At 38.3% G+C, this 26,982-nt stretch overlaps 1 protein-coding gene across 1 annotated transcript in view; it reads left to right on the forward strand.

The window, feature by feature from the left end:
* cdkal1 (CDK5 regulatory subunit associated protein 1-like 1) overlaps positions 1-26,982 on the forward strand; it is a 245,987-nt gene that overhangs the window by 202,746 nt on the left and 16,259 nt on the right. Inside the window, exons 13-14 of the mRNA XM_063488015.1 lie at positions 20,349-20,432; positions 24,938-25,102. Coding sequence (XP_063344085.1) covers positions 20,349-20,432; positions 24,938-25,102 — 249 coding nt within the window. The remainder of the gene's footprint in view (positions 1-20,348; positions 20,433-24,937; positions 25,103-26,982) is intronic.

Genomic DNA, 26,982 nt, shown 5'->3' on the forward strand with positions numbered 1-26,982 from the left:
GTGTGTGTGTGTGCAAATGCCAGATTGTAATAAAATTGTGTATTTTTCATCAGTACAGCACAGGTAGCAGGAATAAGGCCTCAAGCTATGGCTGAGCATTGGCAAAATCAGTGTATTTAATTCCCCACAGGCAAAAACAGGAGATATAGACTATAGCTTAATGTCCTCTGGGTAACTGTATGATGTATTTTACACAGTTGGTGTTGGTGTTTGAGATTTCAGGAGATCTCATAGGGACATGGGCTATTTTTTTACTAACAGTGGTGTAAACTCTTAGCTCTGTTGTTTTATATATCTATATATATCTTTATTTCTATGAATAGATGGATATAGATATATCGAGAGAGAGATAATGTTAACCTTTTAATTTAAAGGTTGTAAAACTGCACTCTGGGGATTTCATTGGCCTCATCTTGTGTATGATGTTTAGCACGTAGAAAAATCTGAATGCACTGACAAGCAATACACAATCCATATGCTGATGTGTGTCTTAGTTCTTTCATATAACATACACTGTATGTGTCTGTACTTAAGAAAAAGCAAAAAAACAAAATGCCATTGCTGATTGAGGTTTGATTATTTGTGGGATGTTTTTATACTGTCGCCCTGGGCAACGTCATGTAATATCACGTACCATGCATTTACATTAATAAAATGTAAATGCACAAATGAATTGCCAGTTTTATAGACATTTTCTGACTAAACATGCATAGAACTGTATTTTTATTTGAACAAATACAGAAGTCGTAGAAATATTTGTGTCCTTTTGTAACTCATTAAGTTTCTTTGCATTACTATTTAACAGTTTTTTGCTTGATGTGCAGTTCATGTTCATAACATTACACTGTTTCATCATAGTACAAGCCTTCATGCATGATGTGTGTCATTGAGCGGGGCTTTACAGTAAATATATAGAAAATTATGCATTATGAGTTTAATTCTTTTTTTAAGGCCTTAGAAAAAGTCAAGAAGTCATTCTTTGCAGTAACTGTGCAGCAATGTGCATGAAATGCCTCAGGTCTTTACAAAGGACAAAGTTGTTTACATATCTAATGCACCATATATGAGTGGATAACCTTTAGTGGCAAGTATGGATTGAACGAAGAACTGTGTGGAGGCCTTATGGAGGGCACCAGCTAGTTTATTAATCTAGTATAGTATGGAGGTTTTTTTTCTTGCTTTGAGTAAATGTCTGTTGAGTATAACTGAGTGTGTGTCCAGGGTGTTGGATAAAGAAAGAAAGAACAAGTACCACAGACTTGTACTTGATGCATAGACTTTGTAAATTATTAAGTCTTATTGAAGTCTGCCATCGGCCAATATGCCAGTTTATTTTGCTTAGATCTCCTTAACACACGAGACTGAAAACAAATCTAAGAACAAGGTCCTAAAGGATCATTTAAAAAGTTGGTTTGTTTTAAAAGACATTATGTTAAGTGTTAGCCCGAACCCCAGCAGGCATATCCCATACAGCCGTGCTTATATCATGGTGTTTGTTCACCTTGACCCCGTTTTATATAACACTATAGTAGTGTTGTTACTGTGTATGTTTTGCATTTGCACACTTGAAAAGTAACTGACTTCTGGTTTTTTGTCTGTTTCAAATGTGAAAACTTTTTAATTCATGGCTTAAAGCTGCTGTAAGTTTCACATTGAGATGGAGAACTGAGATATTTCAATCATTAAAATATATAACATGTTGACGACTACGTTAAATCTAACACATACTGAAAAGCTGTTAGTAGTTGAATGAAATTTGCCAGTTCTGTAAAAGGTGATAAAATGACAGTTGGCAACACAAAAACTTTTATTTTATAGTGTGTCCAATATACTTGTGTTCCCTTAAATATAGAAACAGAAATATTGATTCAAATCTTACAGTAGCTGCTGAGACATGAAAATGTACACACACACACACACACACACACAAGCCCGTTCAGCTATCTTAGTGAGGACCTTCATTGACATAATGGTTTCCCTAGCCCCTTACCCTGACCCTAACCATCAAAAATGAATGCCTAACCCTAAACCTAACCATAACCTAATTGTAACCCTGACACTAAAACCACATTTTGAGCCTCAAAAAGGCCTTCAAACTTGTGAGGACCATTGAGTGTGTCCTCACAAGTGACTGTTGGTTCTCACAAGTATAGTAGAATGCAGATTTCGGTCCCCACAAAGATAGCTAGACAGGAACACACACACACATTTCTTCATTTTCAGTAGTTTGTAACCAGCTTGCCCAACCCTTCCCATCTTGTATTTCCCTGCTGGATGGTTCACTGGCTCATGTGCTCCTTTGGTGGTCCTTTGTGTGATTCAGCTGGTTTTCCAGTCAGTCTCTTACGCTGCAGTTGAACAGGCTTGTTTCCGGAGATCAAACTGAAGGCTTCAGAGCAGATCAGGACCTACCGACTACCTCAAGTCCAAGATTAGAGAGTTGGAGTCCCACAATAGGACTCACTAATTCTCTTATTGTTCTATTATTTATTTGTTGCAAAGTACAAGGCAATTAAAGTGTTACCACCTATATATAAATAAAAATAATTTACAGCACTCTGTTTCATTTCATATGCACATGCACATTTCTTTGCAGATCTTTGTGTAATGTCTGTGCATTTGCATTATGCAAGGGTTGTTTTTTTTAACACTTCCTCATACACTTACATCCGTTTTGTGAATATGGGTTTGTGTTAATGAGTACAGTAGCTTCAAGCATCTGCTGAGTGTCAAATTAGTGAAGCCCACCATGCCAAGCATACAGGTGCTTGTGAGTGTGTGAGCCAATTTGTTTAGAAGTGCTTAATATACACGCTCTACATTCAAGCAATCACATCTTAGTCTGTTCAGAGCCTGAATTTGTCTATACATGGACACACACACACACACAAGCACTGGCCGTTTTTAAGCCCTGTCACTCAGCCATATGCCACAGAAGGGTCTGGCATCTGCTGGAATACAAATGCACAGTAACAAGAGACACATGCTGAAGTAATCAGGGTTTTTTTCTGTATTCCGCTCACACAAAGCAGTCCTGTCATTTTAACAGCTCATTCCCTGTATGAAAATAGATTTAAAGCAACACATGTATAATCCAGACATATTTGTTGGTGTAACCCCTTTTTGGACGACAGATCAGTGTCGGCAAAACCAGCCCTTCAAAAATGCACATTCATACCCAGAATGGAACACCCCCCGAGTTAAGGCATATTTGAATTAATCTATAGCCGCTAAGGTTATTCCCTTATTTGTACTTCCACTCAAAGATGACTTGCCTGCACACAAGACTTGCACTTACATTACCTAATGTTATCTATCTCAATCATAAACTCAGTTTTATTTGCTATCACATATCATTTCCTTGGTCATAAATACTGAAGAATATTGATTTTTTTTTAAACATCAGTGCTTACACATGCCGTTTTACCTCATCTCAGTTCACACATCTCAGTGACCATGTAAAGACTGAGCTCATAAAGTGTTTTTGCTTTAATCACAGACACTTTGCATCATGCTTAGCGTGCTTGTTTGAAGTGGTTTCGTATGAACAAGAGCACTCTTATGAGTGTATCCTGGGTATTAGCTATGTGTTTATCTTACTGGTTTTGGTTGAATGCTGAGGGATTGGACTTTTTGTCTGTCTTTTGATGACTTTTGGTTTGAATGGCACAGCTGTGTGCGAGCACACTAGCCTCTTAAATCTCACTCTGATTGCTACTTGCTGCCTTTGATTAATGCTCATTATGTCTGGGTGTATATGTGTGTGTGCGCCCATGTGTGCATGTGCTCACAGAGTCAGCTCAACCTGACCCCCCCTGCCATAAATCAATCAACACCATTGAAGTGCTAATATTGCCCCCTTTGTGAGCCATTTTCTTATTCAAGTCTCATCTTGCTGAAGGCAATCTGACGTTTACTGATGAGGATTTTGACTTTATTTTTAATGATTTCTATGACAAGTTTAGACAAGCCACACAACATTAATTTGCAACCATTTTATTTATAATTGATTTTTCCCCCTTTAAACCCAACAATTTTTTTGATCAAGCATGATAGCAAACTGAATATTTTGAAGTTGGGTTTTTTTTTGGACTACTAGGCAAATAACAAGAGACCATCCTGTAAAATGTAAACTTTCTTTCTTTCTTTCTTTCTTTCTTTCTTTGAATTGGGAGAATTGAATAAATAACGCCATGTTTGACAATAGAAAAAGACTTTTTTTCAGATATTTTGACAGAATTAATAAATTCATAATTACTAACATGTTGTTGTTGAACACATCTGCTAATTATGTATTCACTTTCTTCTAGTTGTGAACATCAGAGTATATATATTTTATAATTACTACATTATTCAATTTTACATCCATCAGAGAGGGAAAAAAACAATTGTGTTATTTTGTGCTAAATGTTAATGAACAGTAAGACCATCTGATAGATGATATTAAGACAAAGTCATTAAAGAACATAAATGTCCATTCAGAGCATTTTGAACCTGTTAATTATGTTAAAATCTGCCTTTTGTCTGTGTGTGTGTGTTTGCTAATTTTGGCCCTCAGTGTTTCAAACGATAAATGATATCTTAATTTATTCTCACTTTCCATCGACACTCATCTGTTGGCTCTTTAAAATGTCTTTATATTCATTTGAACTACATAGCATGCTATAGTTGGCAACTGCATAATTGGTCAGCAAGTATAAATGCTTCATTGACTGTTTGTGTCACTTCTTATTGGGACTCTGGCTGCCAAATAACAAAGTAAATGAATTCATAGAGCAGCTTGCAAAAAGCAGAATACTCTAAAATGACGGGTTCCCCTCTCTGTGATTTAATCAAAATCCCTTTGTCACCATCTGAAGACTTTTCATTTGGGGTGTCTGTTCAGAGTCATTCGGTTTGGGAGACATCTTCCTGATGTTTTCAAGAAAAGTCACCCCTTCTTTCTGGGTCAGATATCCTTCTAGTTTCTGGCCCTCAAATCTTGCATAGTGTGGAAGGAATTTTTAGTCAGTTTGGAGGTATATGATTTCAGGTTGCTCTCGTTAATCACTTGGTTTCTTTTCGAGTCAAAAACAGTGACATATTCCAACCTTCAAATCACGACTATCACATAGTCCATGTGCTAACGGCTAACAAGCACATACATATCCAGTTTGTCAATTTTTGACCCTGTGGCCACTAAACAGCCTGTCTTTATTTATTTATTCATTTATTGATTTTGCGCTTTCCACTCAGGCTACATACATATACATCTATACACTTTCATGGTTTAGATTTACCAGCAGAAATAGGGCTGTAGTTGTATTGAGTGTCTGCAGTTTTTAATGTGCACCACATTTGCATAGGTGGACTAGTTACTAGCTGCACTGGTGCTTAGAGTGCTTTGATTTTACTTTTCCTACTGCGTTTTCAGCTTTTCTATGTTCTCATTCCTCATTTTAATTAGTGTATGTACCTCTTTTAATTGCCTGACATATCTAAAGACTGAACCTATTATGAGCAGAAATGACTCCCACTTTTCTGTGATTTACTACTATTCACTAAGAAATAGATAAATGCTAACATTGTTACAAATTAGCAGCACACGTGTGTTCTTAAAGACGCTCTTAACAACAACAGATTGCCTCATTACCTCCCCAAAGACTTCTATCACTCACCTGTTTTTTTTTAATCAAAAAGTATAAAAGTAGATTTGACAATAAGCCTGAACAAATAAATGGATTGCATAAAGAGAATAAAAACCTTCAGTCTTGCGTCCTCCTCTCCACATTTCCTTGTTCAGGACATCTGTTGTATTTTTGTCCTTGGTACCTGAGTGACTCGTTGAGAGGAAAAAAACAAAGTACTTCATAGTCCATCATTGCTGCACTTCAGAATATACCATCAGTGGGACAGATGAAGAGGATGCAAGCGTGCTGAATCAGGAAGACACACACACACGCACACACACGCGCGCAAAATTTTTAGCTCATGAAGGGAATCAAAATGTTGAGCAAGCAACCCTATACAGCACACACTTCAACCCCGTGTCTGTGTTCTATGTGCACAAGTGAGGGAAATTAAAGATGCACATCACAATTATACACAAAACCTACTCTGTGCTGAACAACAGTTGCAGCTTCCTTGATATTGGTTGACGGGAACTCTTCTGTTTGTGAAGGAGGAGCATTGTTGGGAAAGATTTAAATTCAGCGAAACAGAAAAGAAAACTTGGTAATAAGATTAAGCACAGTTTTTTATATTTATATTACTATATTTATACTATATATTTATATAGTATTCATGGTATTCCTTCCAACATGTTTAAACTTGTTAAAATGCTACACTACAGTTGCAAATTTGTTGGCTTCATCTAGTGACAAAAATTCCATTGTTTGTCTTTGATCTTCAGTGGGAAGTACAAAATTATCTTTTAAACAAATGAAACATAAATCTGAAACACCTCAAACTACTGCCTACCAAGCAAACATAAAGTAGAATTAATGTCACACCAACATGTTATAAAATGCATAAACATGAATAAAAATAGACCATCATATACTTTTCAAGAACAAGATTTACTGAAGGTATTAATCGATCCCTGTTTTCAATGTCAAGTCACTCACCAACCATTACAGTGGTTTGGGAAAGGGCCTTGGGATTAGAACCTGGATATATGGATACAATAAATGCCTTAAATGAGCCACTTCTACACATTTATTCCCAGTGGACTGTCTTATCACTTCTCACCAAATTTAAAGTCTCTTTTATCAGTTTTTTTGGATTTGTGCAGTTGGTAAAAAAATCACATTTAAAAAAAAAAGCAACAAGAAAAGAAAGGAATATGCATCAAGGTCATGATCCAGCTTTTAACCCAGTGAGGCATTAGGACTATCCTCGCCTTATCCCACAGAGCCACCAGGATGGCCTTGTAGCTCATGATTTTCTTTCTCCCTTATCGCATACTTTCCCTCATCCTAATATGATGACTGGAGGGCTAGCCTTGAACAACAATCCGACGTTTGCACTAGATAGGCCAATGCATGTGCGATTATTTGTTGTGTCTCCTGGTGTGGCCTCCAGTGATAATCATAATTGTACCGCTATTGCCAAGGCATTAGCCTCGGCTGCTATTATAGATTAATGTTGATGTATAGATGTATGCGTTACATGTGAACTCTGTCTTACTCTCTCTATTTCTCCATCTCCTCCCGTGTCTGTTACATATTCACATAAATACATGAATTACACACACCAAGGCCTCCAGGCCCACAGGGACATAACAGACAATCAGCCTGACAATCGCAGCTGAGCTCTGATTGATGCTACAGTTGCACACACACACACACACACACACACACACACACACACACACACACACACACACACACACACACACACACACACACACACACAGTTTCAGACGCACAGATGCTGTAATGCCAAGAGGACTTTGCAGCCTACATCCCTACGTAAACATACATGTACACAGACACACACACTCTGTCTAATAAGCCTGACAATAAGGGGCTGAATAAATGAAGGATGGAACGTTTACAATCGCTGTGGTCAAGAGCGAGTTGAGGTTAGTTGTTACTTTTCTGGGACAGGAAAGAAATACATGGCCAGTCCTGTCTGAAACCTTGTAGATCAAATGGGTGTGGGCCAAAGGGTACTGGTGACAGTTTGGGAGGAGTGGATGTCTGCAGTATCTCATGTAAAAAAATAAAAATAAATAAATAAATGTATTGTTTGCCGAGCAGGTGCATGGAGCAAAGCAATGTTTTGCTTAATATTTCTGTTATTTAAACTTAATTAAAGTAAGAGAAAATAAAATATTGAAGGACGTGATAAACTCAAGACCACATCCACCTACAGCTCTTGTGCTGTGTGATTTCTTTCTGTGTATTTCGTTCACATGCTTTTCTAAGACACGACACGTTAATCTTTCCTCTAGCATGACCAAGTATATGTGTTTTCAGCAGTTTGTGAGTTTTGTGTCTGTGATGCCATGGATTTTAGCAACTGATGTTTCAGAGGCTTTCCTCCTGTGTCTTCTGCCACGTCTCTGTTTTGATGTGATTCATTCCAGCATTTGAGACACTAAACAGCCTACGGGCTACTGTCACAGGCCTGCGTGTTTATGTGTAGTGAGAGATACATCTATCTGTCTCTCGTCTGACAAACTAGATCTGTCACGCTGGTGGCGGACTTGGCTGTCTTTTCTTTTCAAATGGCTGAAACTGATGAGGCAATCAGTTGCTCATGTTTGTAAGTTTTTTGTGAAACTTTGCCAGAAAACTATATGTCGTCTGTACGTTCTAGATTATAGAGTGCAAGTAGGACCAGAGTACACATTCATGAGGTTAAAAGGAATAAAGCAGCTTTATGGGACATATTCCATATGAGCAATAATTCGAATAAATTAACTGTAACTGTAAAAGACTGCACTGTGTAATCATTCTTATTTGGCTTTTTTTCCCTTTGTTTTTAGAAACTGCTTAGCAAACGATATGTAAATTGTAAAGTCTCATTGAGGTCAACGTCTCTTTTTCAAAAAAAAAAAATAGTAATAAACGAGAAATGTTATTCCAACTTATTCCAACAAAATAATTAAAGCTTGTAAAGCTTTGAGCAAATGCCTTCTAGATGCTAAAACATCCAGTCTTTTCATATAACCCGCAGTCACAACTGTAGGAACTTTCTGCTATAAAGAATTTTATGTCAGTGGTAGATACCGTCCTTAGTTCAAGGGTAACGTCAGCATTAGTGAAAATAAAAGGTGAAAATATACAGCGCTATGCAAAAGTCTTGGGTCACTTCTCCTATTTTCAAGAACTAATAAAAACACATTGTAATAAAAAGACCCAAGAGATGCATCAGGCCCTTCAGATGATCCAGTTGACCCACCATTTGCTGAAGCTTCAACAGAAGTGCTCTCAATAGGAGGATGGCTGTCGAGAAGCCATTCTTAAAGAGGGGGAGCGGGCAGAAAAGGCTGGGGTGTGCCAAATGACTCTGGAACAGGTCTTAAAGAGTGACGAATCCAACATTGACATCTTTGGTTCAAATTAAGATCAAGGAGAGGTACCACAGTGCCTGCAGGCAATATTAAGTATTATATTACATATATAATATGTAATAAGAATCAGTATTTTGGGGCCAGCTAGGAATGTGACTTCAACCTTTTGTAAGGGTAACAATGTTTAATAAACTGGTGCGATCAGCAGTAACACAAGCATTAGTTGGTTTGACAAGAAGTAAAATAAAAGGTTTTAGAATCAAATGGTTTAATCTTAGGGCTGTTCGATATAACGATATATATCGGGTGAACATATAAAAACGTCTGTCTTTTGTTTCGTGGTGTCGCAAAAAAAACTGTTTACAGCAATATTTTTTCATCGTTTTGATGGTCACTGTAGTGGCTATATTAGTTCCTTAAAGTTCTCTCTTTCTCTTATATTTAATATAACCACACTACGGACGGACAAGCGCCTGTTTTTATGCGTTGTCGTTAGCAACAACGACGGTAAAACAGTCGTGTGTCTGCTTGTTTATTTTCCACATAAACCTTTCACAATAAAGCTCAAGATCCTGTTGAGACTTTTCAAAATAAACTGAATCACGTGAAAGAGTATGCAGAGTATTTACGGATGAGAAGCAAAAAAGAGCCGTCAGGTGCTAAAAAATAAACCTTAGACTCAAACGTTAGAACAGGCTTTTCCCCGCAGCACAATGTGTAATAAATACTCACAAAGAAAACGGCGGCTGTTACAACTTATGTCTAAAAATGTATGGTTTCATGCATCTGTTAAAACACTCGACTCCAGGTACACGACGCCCAGCTGGAAACACTTCACGCAAGTCGAGCTGCCCGAGATTCACAGAATTTACAGAAAATGTAAAATTTTTGTGATTTATATCGTTATCGGGACGAAAGATGTCTTATATCAGGATATGAGATTTTGGTCATATCGCACAGCCCTGTTTAATCATGTAACCCGACGATGCGTTACTTGCAGAAGTTATTGTTAAGAGCAGATTTCAAGTCTGCTGTTCAGAATGAAGGACATTATTATTTGCAATGGAGCCCAGCACTTTGTGATTGTTGTGTTTTTGAGTTGATAGAAAAGCTTTATTATAGGACATTGGTTGCTGATGTTTGGTGTATAGAGTTTTCTTGTATGCTCACTTTTGGGCATTTAAATCAAATGCGGGCAGACATTCCATTTTGCGTAAACGCAGAATAAAATAACTCATAAAATAGGATTTAAAAGGTAGGTGCTTTGTACAAGGTTTCCCTTTGAGGTTTTTTGTCAATTTAGAAGTACTGTGAGAATGTTTTGGAACATGTTACCAAAACTGACACTGAATACCAAACCTGTTCATTGTTATTGTGATGATTTTGCGCTAACCTTCGCATGCTTTCAATTCTTTAGTAAACACTCTGTGAAACTTCTTGAAAGTCCTTGTTTGACACAAGACATATTATGACCTCAGCATTCAAGAAAACTATAAAGAACTTTGCTTTGTTATATGGGAGAACAGCAAGGATGCCATCCTTCAGGCTTGGAAAATCTGTGTTCTTGGTGCAAGCTTAACTAGCATTTTGTAGCATTTCAAAGTTCAAACACTAACATTTTTTAAATTTGCACACATATTAACAATTGTGTAGTAACCCCTCTTCTTTTAACAACAGTGCATAAAAGTCTCTGAACTGTGCAGACCAGTTGCTGAACTTTTGGGAGAGAAATGTTGTCACATTCTCGTCTGATATAGGATTCAAGCTGCTCAACAGTCTTGGCTGGTTTTTGTGGTGCAAAAACGATGTTCACATAATCACTCACACACAGTTATACATATGTGTTCGCACCCATACACATGGCAGAATTCAATCATTCAGTTAGGGCAGTGGTTCCCAAACTTTTTTTGCCGGGTCCCCCTTTGTTTACAAGAAAAATGTTCGCGCCCCCCCTCGCACGCGCACGCGCGCACATCCTCCAACCACACACACACATTTTTTTTCTCCATTGCGGTTTATTTCACACCTCAAACATTTAGTAAAAAATTAAGCAAATACAAGTTATCTGCAATAAATTACAGGTAGTAATAAAATAAACTAACTCTTTCACGCTACGTCCGCACCTACAAGGGGATTTTTGAAAGCGCAGCTGTTTCGTTCACACGTAAACGGCATTTCGAATCACCGAAAACGGAGATTTTTTAAAACTCCTTTTTTGCGTTTACACGTGGACGAGGAATACAGAGTTCATCACGCAATGTCAAAGGTATGTGCCTTTTTTCACGTCACGCTGTGCGCCACGTTATTGTTTACATGAGATGAATTGCAGAATGGCAGATAGAGACACAATACTGTTAATCTGACTGTCTGCAGGTTTTACATGCTTATATATACACGCAGTTACTGTCCCTCCATTTAGAAAGGCAGAGGCGTCACGGTGTAATTATTTTACGTGTAGTTGTTTTTTCCCTGTGTAATAATGTTCAACATTGCTATCAATACATTTTTAAAAAAATGTCTCTCTGTGCAAAATGGGTTCAAAAACATAAACAGCTGTGGGATACTGTTTGTCCGTGATTTGAACAGCCCAGCGCTGCTCCCGACACAGGGAAAACCAATTCTGCAGGGGAGACCTACCTCAGCACTTGTGCAGGTGAAGCGAAAGGGAAGATATGCTTCACCATATTTTCTAGTCTTTGGCTTAGAATGAAGTTGGTTTGGAAACATATTCAGCGATGCTTCATCTCCTGCTTTGCGTTTCTGTGGCCGCCCCGTTCTATAAGTGTCCAAGCGTTTTGTTTCCCCCCCTCTTTCATGCCGCGCCCCCCCTGCAATGGCTCTGTGCCCCCCTTAGGGGGCGGGCCCCACACTTTGGGAAGGTCTGAGTTAGGGAATACTAGCAGTTGCAGACTTGTGTATGTTATCAATCATATAACATCAGTTTAGTGACAAAGCCTCTAAAAACAAAGAGCTACGAACTACGTTAATCATTTACATCCACACATATCAAAAGATGCACCGTGAGCATTTACTTAACATTCTACACACCATTTCCATTCCAGAAAACACCACAAGTATGAAGTTGGTGTTTAGCAATCATATTTAGAGTCACATTATTTTTAACAATACTCAAAGAATACACAATAACGTCAAACTTGTACAAATAGCAAGATGAGCGAACTGCTTCCTTAAACATGAGATAATGAGGGAACTATAACATTATATTGAGTACAGGTTCATTATTCAATCCTTTAGTGTGCAATGTCTGCAAGGAGAAGAGAGGCTTTCTGGATTTTTACCTAATAAAAAATCTCTTCCCTAGGTGGTCCATGTGTTCAATCAGTAGAAGGTATATATTCCAGGCATGCCAGTACTTCACCTGGACTCTTCTACTATGAAGCCATGATGTTGTAATGGCAGGAGTATGCAGTTTAGGATTAGGCCTTTCCTGAAAAAGACATTATCTGAAAACCATTGGAGAACTCTGCGCTGACAACAGGCTGGATGGTCCTTTTTCCTCTTTAGTCTCAAGGATGCAGCATTCATGTTTTCTAAAACAGAATTTAACATCTCAATTCTGTCTGTCCACAGAACACTTTTCCAATTAGCCTTTGCAGTGCTTTTGAAATGTATCCTGCATTTGTGGATGGGACATTGAACTGTGATCAGACAATGATTTCCGGAAGCGTTCCTGACCCCCATGCACTGCCATGACAGAGCCATGCCTGTTTTAAAAAGCAGTGTCGCCTGAAGATTACAGGCATCCTGTACTGACGTTTAGCCTTGTCCCTTGCATACAGAGATTTCTAATCTAACCTCTGATTTAGATCTCCTCATGTTTCTGACCTGTTGCCAATTAACCAAATTAGTTATAAAATGTTCCTCAACCTGTTTCTTTTTAGTACCACTTATTTTTCCAGCCTTTATCGTTCCCATCCCAGCTTTCCTGAGACGTGTTGCTGGCATCAAATTTAAAATTAACTAATACTTGAAATACTAAAATGTCTGTTTAAATACTTGATTTTTATGTTCTACTGTGAATTAGATATGGGCTTACCATATATTTAAATCACTGAATTCTATTTTTTATAACATTTTTGGAATTGGGTTTGTACTAATTTCCTAATTTTGCATATTTCCTTTATTGTGGGTTTTAGTCTTCTTGCTAAAAATTTCTTTTTTTTTCTTCCCTTCTGTTTAACAGTTGTTTCCTTTGAATCAGCAGCTCAACGTTATTAAAGTCTCTTTTTTTTAAGTGTGCACATGTGCATGCGAGAGCTTTGGTCTGATGAGTTCTGTGAGTGCTGGAGAGGACCTGGAGGGGGCTTGTAGATTTGATGTAGGCATGAAGCATTCTGCTTGGGTTAAAAACTGCCCACACTTCCCTTAGCTCTGAGAGAGGACGGTGGACATTACAAGAGCCAAGAACACTTTACGGGTCTGATTCAGAGCCTCAAGGCAAACAAACAAAGTTAATCAACAAGACTATTAAGCTGTCTAAAGAGCCTTTCTCTGTAAGTGTGGAGCTTGGGTCAGACTCTGTTTATAAAGTGCTTTGCTGGGCAAGTTGTTATTGTGAATACTTTTGTCCTGTGTTTGTTGTGAGAGCTTGTTATGATCCAGGAGATATCTAGGCCTTCATACACATCCACACTCACCTTTCTGTATTTGTGATGATCCTCATTGACGTATTTTTTTCGCAAAGCTCTTTACCCTAACCTTAGCCACACTAGTTGTAATGGTAAACTCCAAACCTGAACTGTTACAGATTTTCCATTATACTTCTGTCTTCTATTAATCCGTCATTCTTCTCCTCATGTATTATCCATTATTCTTCCATAGACAACCTTCAAATGCAATTTTTATTTATTTATATAGTGCCTGCATATAATAACAGTTGCTTTCAAGGAGCTTTGCATTGTAAAGTAAAGACTCTACAATGGGCATGTCATTGAAGAGTCACTATTCTGCTGTATTCCAGCTCTTCAACCTGTTCCAAGCTGTTTATCAGTCTTCACTATTATATGCCTCGGTCAATGGTTCATTGATACTCAGCTTCAAGGTTCGAAGTAGAAAACAAGCACAAACACTGATTTTTCCTTCAGCTTTGACTCTATTGTATATGTTTTATTAAATCAGAGCAAATGATTTACTGAAATATCCAGGGAAATGGGGAGGTTTTAAATTTCCAGACAGCATTTTTAGTCCCCCGCCCCAAATTGTGTAATTAAATACTCTCATCAGGTCTGTATAAACATCCGTATAAGTTAAAACCTCACAACAGCAGGGATATTTCTAATCTATAGTCACCAAAATACTGAAATCCTTGAAAAATACTTAAAAGAAAAAAACCAAAAAGCACTTTAAATGTCACTGTGAACTTGTTTTGTCATTTTTATCATATGCATAATCTCAAAAGCATGAGAAGTTTCCCTTTGTATGGTTTAATCTGTATTATGGCGTTATTGTGTATTTTGTGTTAAAAGAATGAATTCCACCCTAATGGATTTTCACATTTACAGTTGCAAATTATGTTCCCACCAATGTACATGTAGGCACTGAAGTTTCAGGCAGATGGAGACTACTTTGGATTAACAAACACCAGGTTTTAATTTATTTATTTTTTCTGTTTCTGTCAAACGGAAAAATCTTCACACACAACCACCTTTAAAAGAGTTATTCATGAATTCACGGTCCGTTTTTCTTACTAGCGGGAGTGTTTGTGTATAGATCTGGGCAAATCTGAAGGACTTTCAAACTTCCTTTAAAAGCTATAAAAGAACTTTTCACTTAATTTTACCACTGAAATTTCCAACATGTTTTCTCAAAGTGAAGTTCCTCCCTGAAAGCTTAAAGCCATTGATTGCTTTGTTTCCTTTTCTGTGTATGCTTTAATTTGTGTGTAATCAGCGTTTGACGTATTTAAGATTAACCAGAACTGTTGCATTGTTCTCTAAGCTAATTTCTTTTTTCCCCCCCAAAAATATTCAGTAGTCATTACTTAATTATACATAATCACTGCTTATTTGGCATCATGCATTATCAAACTGTAAATTCAGCTGTCAGATTATGGTTGATCTCACTTTCCTTTACTTGCTGGAGGTAGGTAAAACAGTGATAGTTTCCACAGGCTAGCAAACCACACATTTCGTCTTATATACTTTATATTGTTGCAGTTCTGAAGGGCTCAGAGAATCAAGCACAATGCAGTTTGAATCTGCTGTAAAAACAGTCAAGTGCATTGCCCAAACAGTGTTAGAAAGGTTTATTGACTTGGTGAAGAAACTGCTGGTGCTGCTAGTACTTTTTACTTTGCAAAAGATATGACTAGGTGTGTATGTGTGTGAAGTTATTGACCTGGACCAGCTAGTAGAGGCTTTGACTGGGACAAATATCTGATAACTGCTCCCAGGCTATTCTGTTTTAGCTTAGTTTGACTAAATTTCTTCAATGTTGATCCTTTTTTCATTTGTTTTCTAACCTTTCTTACATCTATTCCTTCTGTCTTCATCATTTGTAAGCTATTACTCTGTCTAAAGTAATTATGCCTTGTGTAGAACAGTTTATTTGTATAACTTGATTTGATTTTACATTTGTCCCTGCAATCATTAAACCAAAACCACCCATAATCCCCTCTGTTTCATGGCCAACACTTAAAAATTTGAGTCTCTTTTATATTGTTTTTTACTTTGAGGCTAAAACAAAATACCCAGACCAACAGGGGTGATTTTTCCCTTCATCTTTCAAGAATCAAAGAGAACCTCCAAAAGATCAGAGCTTCTTTCTTTAGTCCTGTTAAATCACTCCCCACAGCGATTGTTTAGCAGGCAACAAAACAAACTATCTTTCTACAAGTAGCTACAAAAAAGCCGTGTGTGTGCCACTTTGTGCATATGTCATAGTTAGGCAACGTTTCTGTTTATGTATGTGTTTGTGTGATAAACTGTGTGTGTGTATAAGAATCGTATGGATGGATAATGAGTCCAGAGGATAGTTGAGGTAAAAATTAGTGCGTCTGTGCAAGACTGTTGTGATAAAATGTACATTGGTTGCTAGAACGGTGTTTAGCTTTGTGTTTGTAAGTCTACAAGACACTGCTCAACAGTGGTGTTCAGGATTTTTCTGCACACAAACTGAACTTTTCAACATTTCAGAACAAACCAAAGGTGGATGTTCAGGTTTATGACTCAAAAGAAGAAACTACAATACTGTTTCTGACAAAGTTTTTTTTTTTTTTTTTGTCACTTTCTTTATCGCATACCTGCAGCACCGCACAACATCACAATCCGTCAGCAACCTTCTCCAAATTGAAAGAGGTGCATGCACTTGTGCATGTGGTGTAACAGCAGTACACTAGTAATGTCGTAAATAACCGAATAAATAATTGCAGATATTTGAACACGATCACAGGGATCAGTGATTTATATACTTGAGCTGCTGTTCTTTTTACTTGTTGACTGCTTTAAGTATTAAAATGTAGTCCCCATGCGAAGAAAACTCTAACCTAATGCATTAAATATCAGCTGCTGTGCTGTGAAATCTTGCACGTATTAAATAATTCTGTAATAGTGGTTTGTTACATCATTGTGGGAATGTCTGAATGAAGCTGTGATCGGCATGAATGTAATACTAACCTATGTCTGAATAACGTTACGTATCCCACTACAACATGCACCGACTGCTTCTCGCCCGGATTAGTCTTCCTGCTCAAAATGAAAACAACAGCAGCAAAATCATTTGGATGATGTTTAGTGGCACAGATAAAAATGGTGATTAAAATTCAAAGCCACAGTTGTCTCCTTGTTTTTGTTATGATGTGGATTAATTATCAATTAAACACATGATCCCACAAATCTTTACTGGATCTTCGGTGTATCATGGGATGTTACTCTCTGGATGGTGAAATAAAAAAACCATCATGCTGTGTAAAGACATTCAGTCCTTCTTTGTAAAGCTGTGACGTTCTTCAACAGATGGAGTAAATACAAATCTAAATACACATACATACGCAGATATGAGAGGAAAAAAGTCCAGCGGCCAAACAAGCCAAAACAAATGCATACACACTTAAACTGTTATAAATGGAGAACTACTTTAGAACTACTCCTTACAATATTTACATTATTTATGTTTTATTTAATTCAAAATGGTAAATAAAAAGGTCAATCAAGTACAGTAGCAAGTTGGTCAGCAGTTTTGGTACTGTGAGAAAGTGTTGAGTCCTGCTGGAAAAGATATCAGCATCTCTATGAAGCTTGTCAGCGAAAGAATGCATGAAATGCTCTGAATTCTCCAACATTGACTTTTTGACTTGATCATACATAGTGGGTAAACCTCCACCACCATTAGAAGATGACCACATGGGACCCCAAATCAGTACAGAATGAATAAACTTCACACTAGCTTGAATTCTCCTGCCGTAGGACCTTAAGACTGTCTATAGGACCTTGATTTTGTTGACTTAAAATGTTACTTTCATCTAAAAAGACTAAAAAGGACCACTGAGCAGCAGTTCAGTACTTAGACACTTTTGACATTGTCTCTGGTTCAAGGGTGGCTTGGACATTGGTAATGTGACAGTTTAGCCACATTCCTACCCATCTGTGGATCTTGTTGCACTGTCTTCATTCCCCGTGTTCTTGAATCGACTTTTCTTGACAGTCCTCTTAAGGCTACGGTCATCCCTGTTGCTTGTGTGTGCACTTTTTCCTACCACACTTTCCTCTACCACTTAGTTTTCCATTTGCTGCAGCACTGTGAACAGTCAGCCTTTTTTGAAATGACCTTCTGTGGCTCGCCTTCCTTCTGGACGGTGTTGATGATGGTCATCTGGGCCACTGTCAAGTTTGCAGTCTTCCCCAAGATTGTGTTTGCATGTACAGAGCTAAATTAAGCTACACAGTATTTTTACTGTTTGAGCAGTAATGTGTTGAAAAACTGAATTAAAGATACCAGGGTTCAATCAAAATTAAAATTATTGTGCACTTAGACTCCATGAAAATTAATTTTTTTTAAATTAAATTACAAAAAATAACTTTTTCATCAATACTTTCTTTTTTAGATGCACTCAGGCAACATTAGCATGTGTGCATACATATACATTTCCACATAAATTTTATATTTATAATTTTGTAATGTACTTGAAGGGGAAAGGAGAATTTGACTATGACTAAATAAAAGGTATTTTTTATCTTCCTGGAAAAATATTTTGTCTTCAGTTTAAGTGCACTAAGAAAGGCAACAATTGAGTGCTTGCTGTCCAATAATAATGGTCTTATGTTGTTTTTTTTTACCCACTTCTCCCCCTGAAAATAAAGAAACCCAAATAAAAACAATTTATTTGATCGCGTTTTGAGTCTGTCTCTGCCTCTGCAGGTGCTCTCTGTGAGAGGCAGACAATGATGAGAGGAAGTGGCAGAAAACAAAGAGACAGCCCAGAGACAGTAGAGAGGGGTGTAAGAAAAAGGGTAAACATGGAAAAAAAAGGAAGAAGAGAGCGCAGAATATGGACGTCTGCAAAAATGGAAATACCTTGGGCAATATGTCAGAGCCATGACTTCTAAGGCTCTGACATTTTGCTAAGGAAATGATCAGTCAGCATACTCTGAGTAAAGGTCTCATCACTGACAGAGTTAAAATGCAAATGCTACCCACAGGACACCTGAATTTGAAACATTTTCAAATGCAGTTAGGTCCAAAAATGTTTAAACGGTGACACTTTTCTCACAGTTGAAGTTGCACAGTGTTGCTTTAAGCACTGAATGCTGTCAGCCTGTTTTCATGGGCTCAAATGAAATGGACAGTTTACTCAAAACTGTTAAATGAAAAAGTGTGGCTAGTTTTTTCATTATTGTTTTTTCATTAATTAGAAGATCAAAGCCTGGCTTCGGTTCAAACGCTCATGTTGGCTTTTAAAAAGTACTTCTGTGAACCCCAAGTCGAAGCAGATATCAGTGCAAATCGTGTTAGCCTGCAAAAAGAAAACAAATCAATCTGAGAGACGGCGTGAACATTAGGACATCCACAGTTTGGTGCATTGTGTTGTGTTTGGCAACATAAACCGGCCTGGAAATCCTCAAGACACGTGTGTGGTGATCACAGTCATGATATAGAAAAACCTCTTCACAACAAGGTCATGAAAAATCTCCAGGAGGCAGGAAATTATGTATGAGAAAACTATGAAAACAAACACTCTAATACTAAGTAAAAGACAAAGGAAAAAAAATTAAGAAAAGTTAAAATATGGAGAAAAAGGAGCAACTGAAACAGGCTGCATGCCGGTTGATGCATGTGCACATTAATCAAGTCTACTATAAAGAGAAGAGTGAAAATACAAGGATTTAACACAAGTGGAGCTAAAATGTTGGTCATTTTTAGTCACGGCTGCCAATGTAGATGACCCTAAAGGTGATACTGGCCAAAGTTACATCAGAGAGGAGGGGAACTATTAATGCATAATTTTTACCTGTTAATATACTTAAAATGAATAGGAAATGTACGGGCGTATATATAGTGATGAAGCACAGAAACTGTCATGAATTGATACTTGTTCAAATGCGGAAACGTTTCCTCCTTTTTGGTAAGAAAACTAGTCCTAAATACGTTTTATTCTTTCCTGTAGAACTTTCAAAAAAGTTCTTCTACTCTTCTATTAATCCTTCGGAGAGTCAACAACATTCCTCAACAAAAATGTGCTTTCTCTCATTTCATCCAACACTAAATTGCTGGATGGGGAGACCTTGTAGTATTTGATTTTCTGATGTCCTGAATAGACTGTTTTCTGTATGCATTTGAATTGTATCGTGTATAGACTTTTTTTTTTTTTTTTTTTAAATGCAGTTTTCTAAACTGAATAGTGCTCGCCATCTCTTTGCAAAACACTAAAACTGAAGTGGCTCTGAAACCTTGAGATTTTAATTAAAAGGTGAACGGCGGGCACTAACATAAAACTTGAAAAAAACATGAAAGAGCAAAGCTTTTATTGAATTTTGGATCTCCGTGAATAGAAGCTTGACTGAGGAAGCTTGCTTGAATTAAAACTGAAGAAGAAACGCGGCCTATGTAACAAAAACTTCAACCCCATAGCCAACGCATCTATGCACGGCAGACATTCATAAACGTCTGCTGTGCCTGTGTACGCTGCAGCAGTAAATGTGTTCTTTTTCAGCGAAACTAGCACAGTTTTACTGGATGAGCTTTATTCAAATGCATTTACAGCTTGTTTATTGTGAATGGTTAATTGATGTCCACCTTTAACATAGTACATTTTTTCCTTTTTGTCTGAGTAAATAAAATTGGATAACTTCTTTCTCTCTCCTTTTCACTCTTCCTCTCTCTGTCTGTGCAGGTAGGGGAGAGACAGCATGTGTTAGTGACAGAGGAGTCATTTGATTCCCAATACTATGTGGCTCACAACAAGTACTACGAACAGGTAAGATTATTGTCCAGATACATTAACAAACGACTCAAGCACAGAGTCCATAAATCGTGTTTGTTTCTCACCATTTATATATCGAATATATTTCCTAAATGCAATCTCAAGGAGCCAGTGAGGATAACTGTTAGCCGTGCCTTTGCTGAATTTAATTATTCTCTACAAAAGTATGAATTTTAGTGTGGTAATATTTAAAAAATGTCCTATTTTGATAGTGAAAATTTAATCTAAGTGCACTGGCTTTTATGAATAGCTTGTCTGCTAAAGAACCATTCAGCCAAGCTCTTGCACTGTATGGATCAATAATGCTTAAGATGCTCTCCACATACACTTTCCTCCATAGAAAACTATAGCGGAAAGGCAAATTAATCAATAATTTAATGAATATGTTTTTTCAGTGTGAAACTTTTCCAACTCTTCTTCATGTCTCAGGACTAGTCACATTAGGTGTCAGATGCTTGAGCTTGTATTGAGTAAACTAGGTTAGTTATAATATCAAACACACTCACAAATACACACATACACCCTGCGGTGGTCATGGCAGCATTTGGAGGCTGATAGCAGCAGTACTATTTTTTTTTTTTAACTGTACTAACATTAAGGTCAGCCCTAAAGACATGAACATTCCATCCTGCAAACTCACACACACATATACCTTTGCGTGGCTTCAAAGACCCTCTCTCAACCTGTGAAAAATTCACTTTAAAACATCTTCAAATAAATCAATTTCCTCCTGCTTTAACCATCATCAGAAACATGTTTGAAGTTATGCTTTTTATTAGCAGGGAGGGCAAAGGATGGTAATAATTTTTCCTCCCTTCCACTTCCCTCTCCTCCCCTCTTCTCCTCCTCCTTTGCACCTTCTTCTGTAGGCTATAAACTTCAGTTACAAGTGTTACTCGGTTCATGTGTGTGTTGCGTGAGTGCGCACTCCTTAATGCGTGCGTGGATTTGTGCATATCTTGGCATGTGTGTCATCTGACCGTACTTAAGCGCAGTCTCTGACCCTCTTGTGTTGAAATATCCATACTCCTGCTGAACATGCAAACACTTTAAACATTTGCCTAAAATAGTTTGGGACGCTCTAGTGCTGTTAAAACAGACTCCACAGGCAATAGTCCCATAAGTCCCATAAGTGATGAGGTGCACACTCCATGAATCACACTTGTCTTTTCAGAACATCAAACAGATGCTCGGTATGAATTAGACTGGGAATGCTGGGAAAGGGAACACCTGGAAATCAGTCATCTTCTTCAAATCATTCCTGAAGAATTTTTGCATTTTTATAGCTGTAAGAGCCCACATGTAAGACTACAATTTAATTAGCTGCCAGTAACTTGTTGTGGGCTGTCAAGCTTCCCATCATTTACAAAGTGATCCCTACTTTCGCTGCAAAAATAGCCATTTAATAAGTTTGTAACTACAACATTGTCTGATAAAATCAAGCTTTTTTGTCACTTAGGCTACATCCACACTAGCCCGGATAGATTTGAAAACGGTGTTTTCGTCTGAAAACGCTCCGCGTCCACACTAGCGTTTTCAGTCGTTTTCACAGAGTTGCGCGTCCACATTGAAACGGCCGAAAACGCTTACGTTCCAGTCCTGCGCATGCGTGAAACGCAAGAAGATTCGACCTGCCACATTTCTGTCTGCCGCTTATTTACTTTCCAGCAAAATGTTGAGGAAAAGCACCGAGTTTTTTAAATGGACTAACAATGAGGTGGAGTTGTTGCTGCGAGTAACACAAAAGTACAAAGTTGCAAAAGCGAGTGAGAGTTAAAGAATTTGAAGAAAAGCTATCTGGAGCATGTACAGACTGATATTAATCTTTAATAGGGCTGTCAAAACTGAGAGCAAACAAAACAACTGCTGTATAATGCCCTCCACTATCTTTGATTAATTGGTCACATGACTGCATCATATGACTAACATGCGTCATTGTTTTAGAAACTCTCCGTTTTCGCTGTCCACACTGCGATGCGAAAGCACCATTTTCAAATGTATGCGTTTTCGAGAGCGTTTTCAAAAAGCTGCGTTTTCCATCAGCGAAAACGCCGTGTCAGTGTGGACGGGAGGCCAAAACGGAGAGAAAACGATGGATGTAGCCTTAGGTGATGTTTATGAAACGAGTGCTCATAAAGCACCGGCTCTTCCTCTTACACGCTCACTTTTATGAGTCTCACTGCAGACACATTTGTTCTGTTTTAACCCAGGTGTTCATAGCAATAGTAGGTAAGTCACAGGAAAAGGGCATGAAAGGGGTCATGGGCAACAGACTGAAAGTTACAACCAGCTTCATTTGGAATCAGTCTAAAACAGAGAGGTTAATAAACACATGGCAGAGAAAACAAAAGGTGGTGACCTGAAACATAACGGATACATTCAGGAGACATTAACTTGTCCTAAAGGAGCGTTATATGGGACCATTAAGGCAGCTCACTGATCTCCAGTTCATACACATTATACATTACAGATGTTGTGAGTTCAGCCTCACTTTAATTCTTACCATATTGATCCATACAGATCTAATTATTCTAAAACCTGTGTTATTATTGCTAAAAAGATTGCGTAGCAATAAAAGTGTAAATGGATGGAATAATGGATGACGACAAAGGGAAGTTAAGGTAGTTGAACTGTAAAAGAAACAGTGAGTTTAAGAGGAAAGGAAAGGACAAGAGGAGGATGTGTGGGCTGAAGGAAATGGGGAATAAGGAAGAGAGAGGTGTGAGAGTGAACAAATGGCCTAGTTTCACTTTTACACCATCAGATGGATATCTATCCTGACGGCTGTAATAGGTACCCAACCCACCTGTGTGTGTGTGTGTGTGTGTGTGTGTGTGTGTGTGTGTATGTATTAGTGTCTGAGTGAGGCAGCAGGAGAGGGGGTTTCCAATGAAATCAGACAAGCTCTTTCATCATTTAATCACTATGTAATGGGCAACGAATGACCCTCACCTACACACACACACAAAGACAGCTATCTCTTCCACAGCCCTGCGGTTTCACCTCTCCACTCACAGTCTGGCTGCTGGTAACTTACACGCACACACACAGCCTCTCTCTGTGGTCAGAGTGTTGAGCAGCAGGTGTGTTGATTGGGCAGACGTCGTGCTGGCTTTGTGTCTGTTTGGCCAGCACTCCGTCTCCTATCATATTTTACCAGCTGGATGAAGGCTGACAGATTAACACTGAGGCAGGCGTGCCCCTGCCATCACACCAGTAACAATCTCTCCTCCAGTTCATACGCTATTCTCTGCTCAGTCAGTGCCTCAGCCCTGCAGAGTGGTGTAATGGTTAGACGGACCACCAGATGATCCGAGTCGGCACGTCAGCGCCTTGCTGAAGCCAATGTGTGCAAGACATTGAATTCCCAGCATGTCTGAGGCTGATGACCCAAACTCTGATCTGTCCTTGGAAAGGATTAAGCAAAAACGTTACAGGACTTAAAACAGGGACAAGGATCAGTGACTTATTATCATCATTATTCATTTTGTACATCATCTTTATCTTTAGTGATGCATAATAATATGCTAACAAGTTCTCAAACAACTTTTTCAAAGGTTATTGTGTAGTGTCAGATGTAAACCATCTAGGTGGATGGATTTACATCTGCTATTATTCTCCTAAGGTGTTCACAAAGCTTGATAAAAAATTATGCCTTCTTCACAAAGAAAGTCACACTTTTGCAGTGATTAGAATTGAAGAAGTTTTTATAACTGCCTGACATCCTTCAAAAATGCACGCACACCAAATCATTTAATTAGTGTTTACTACATAAAACGACTGAATCTGAAAAGAAGAGCCGAAGAAAGAGAGTAAATCGGCACGATAATCATACACCATACATCATTATCAGCTTGTTGACTTTGTAGCTAGTTTCAAATTGTCTTTGAAGGAAAAAGTATTTTCATACAGTCTTTATTTACAGGAATAAGTCATTAAGAACAAATTCCCTTCCACATGAATCCGTAATTATAACTCTTTGTTTTCCCTTTCCTTCCTGCTGTGATCAGCCAAGATGTGCAGTTGCCATGGTGAAATAATAAGACAAACCAGCAAATCCTTCCCTCTGGTTTAGCGCCCAGCTGTTCCTGTACTTGTCGACCTTGAGGTCTTCCATAAATGGAACTGAAAGCACTCAGTTGGGGGTTTTTTTGTTTGTTTTTTTTTTCCGCTGTTGTCGTTGTTGGTTTTTATTGTGAAGCCGAGGACTGGCTAAATTAATATGGAGGTTGACAGATGTAAAGAACCAGGGAACATTATCTGGTGGAGTGGACGGTTTTATAGGTCTGCTTTTTTATGTCAGTCACAGTAAAGTCTTTTAGTTATATCTTCCATGTACTCCACAGAAGGTGACTAAGTGGCAAACAACAAAATTTTATCCATTATGTTCTACCTTGAAATTTTAGCAATATGGAGTTGTTAGAATTTGTGCCTTAATGTGTTTTTTATTTGTGTAATTTTTTGCAGTGAAGTCATTTATGATGTCCTCCGATTTGCAGGTGCTGGTACCTAAAAGGGTGGAGTTTAAAGGAAAGATGATTGTGGTGGACATCTATGAGGCAGGAAAACACTTCATGAAAGGCAAACCAGTTGAGGAAAGTAAGCCGTTCACTCCTTCCATTGCCATGCCGCTTCAGAAAGGAGAGGTGTCTGGTCTGCTGCAGGTAAGCACATACATGTATGCTTACAGTTACAGTAATGAAATGAATGCCTAGATGTGTCATTGTCTTGTCAGTCACTCATTATGGTGCTATGACATTTTTAAAAAAAATGGATGCACAAACAGAGATCGTCTTTCAAATATTCATATATACCTTGGACAAAAACACACCTGTTCAAAAAAATGAAGAACACCAGATGATCACAGTATAACACAATATCGGGTAAACTTCAGGGATATCAATGTGTCGAGTTACAAAGTATAAATCACTATGAGGCCATTATCCCTGCTCTGGTGCAAATAAAAGTGACAAGTCCACTGGAGAGGCAAAAACAACACGACCCCCAAAAAGAGAAGTTTTGTGCATGTTGGCTACAGATCAGTGCTCTCTCCTTCTCTCTCCTGACTAATTTCTCTCTACTTTTGCTTTAGGCTAGTGTGTCCATGTGACCATAGCTACAGTCCATTCAGGCTGCACAAGCAGACCTGCTCCTCCAGGATTGCACTTCTGCACATGCCTTCACAAGAAGTTTTGTGCCTCAGCACAGTCTTAGGAGTGTGAAGGAGAGCTGGACATGACCATAGAAGGGCACTGAGCCAGCAACAAGGCATGGTATCTGCTGCTTTATGTGATGAGGAACAGGAGGAGACATAAAATGCATGCAGCAGGCTACTTGTGCATGTTACTTCTCAGCCTATCAGAATCGGCCTCCGTGAGGGTGGCATGGGGGTTCTCGGTCTTATTATGATCTGTGCACAGGAGTGCTCACTGCACGGTGCGAATATGTACACAGCACCGTATGCTAACACAGTAGGTCACATGTGTGCATGTTACTGAAGGATTTTGTAGGGTTCTGGTAGAGCTCCTCCTGCTCCTCCTTGTACAAAAGAGCAGATTTGGGTCTTGGTGCTGGGTTGATGCACTTTTACAGACCTGTCCAGCTGTTCTTGTGTATATTTACTCCCTATTCTTGAGACTGTGCTGGGAGACACAAAAAGCTTCTTGCGCCAATGAAAATGTCCTACTCCAAGAAGTGGAAAACCTGTGCTATGTGAATGGGTTGCAGGTACTTTCCCATAATACCAAGAATAACAAGAAAAGTAACAATGGTCTGTGGCTCCAAAGACATTCTCTTTTTTTAAATTTTATTTTTGGAGGTTTTGTTGTTGAGCCTCCTGTGCAACTGCTGTCACTTTAATTTGCACCAAAGCAGGTGAAAGTGACTTACGCTTCCAAAGTGGACACATTTATATCCCTGAAGTTTAACTGACTCCATGATATACTTTGACGATCCAGTGTTCCCTTTTATTAAGACCACTTCACATGATGTGGTACTGCTCGTTCCTGTTCTAATAGCAACTTGGTGGATAGTGCTCTGAACAAATCGGCTACAGCATCTTGGGAACAAGGTTTGTAGGTTGCTCCTTGTAAGCTACACTGTAAGAAAACTGATAATTGTCCAAGGTGGAACAAATAGTGAACCTGAGACGGTGAGTTGTGTTGGAAGCAAATGTAATGTGCAGCAGGTACACCTAACAGATAATTACAGTCGCAAAAAAATGTTTAAAATCAGGATTAGGATGCATTCATTGCTCATAAAGTGTGGCGTGGACTTCATCTTACACTCAGTTCTTTATGTATTTTGCAAATCAGATGAAGGTTATATATTGTATCAGCAGTAAGTACAGAAATCTTGGTCTGCAAACTCTTTCTTGTGATTATGCATGTATTTGATCAAATACTGGGGTCTTGTCTTTTTCAATTAGTGAGAGGATCTATCTCTCACTCTGTGCACTTTCTTTATCAAAACTATTAAAATTGTGTTTACAACAGGCTATTCAAATTGTGTGCACTCAGCAACTGAGTCAGGTGTGTATTTATGT

This window comes from Pelmatolapia mariae, linkage group LG10_11 (assembly GCF_036321145.2).
Source record: "Pelmatolapia mariae isolate MD_Pm_ZW linkage group LG10_11, Pm_UMD_F_2, whole genome shotgun sequence".
In the NCBI taxonomy this organism is placed as follows: domain Eukaryota; kingdom Metazoa; phylum Chordata; class Actinopteri; order Cichliformes; family Cichlidae; genus Pelmatolapia; species Pelmatolapia mariae.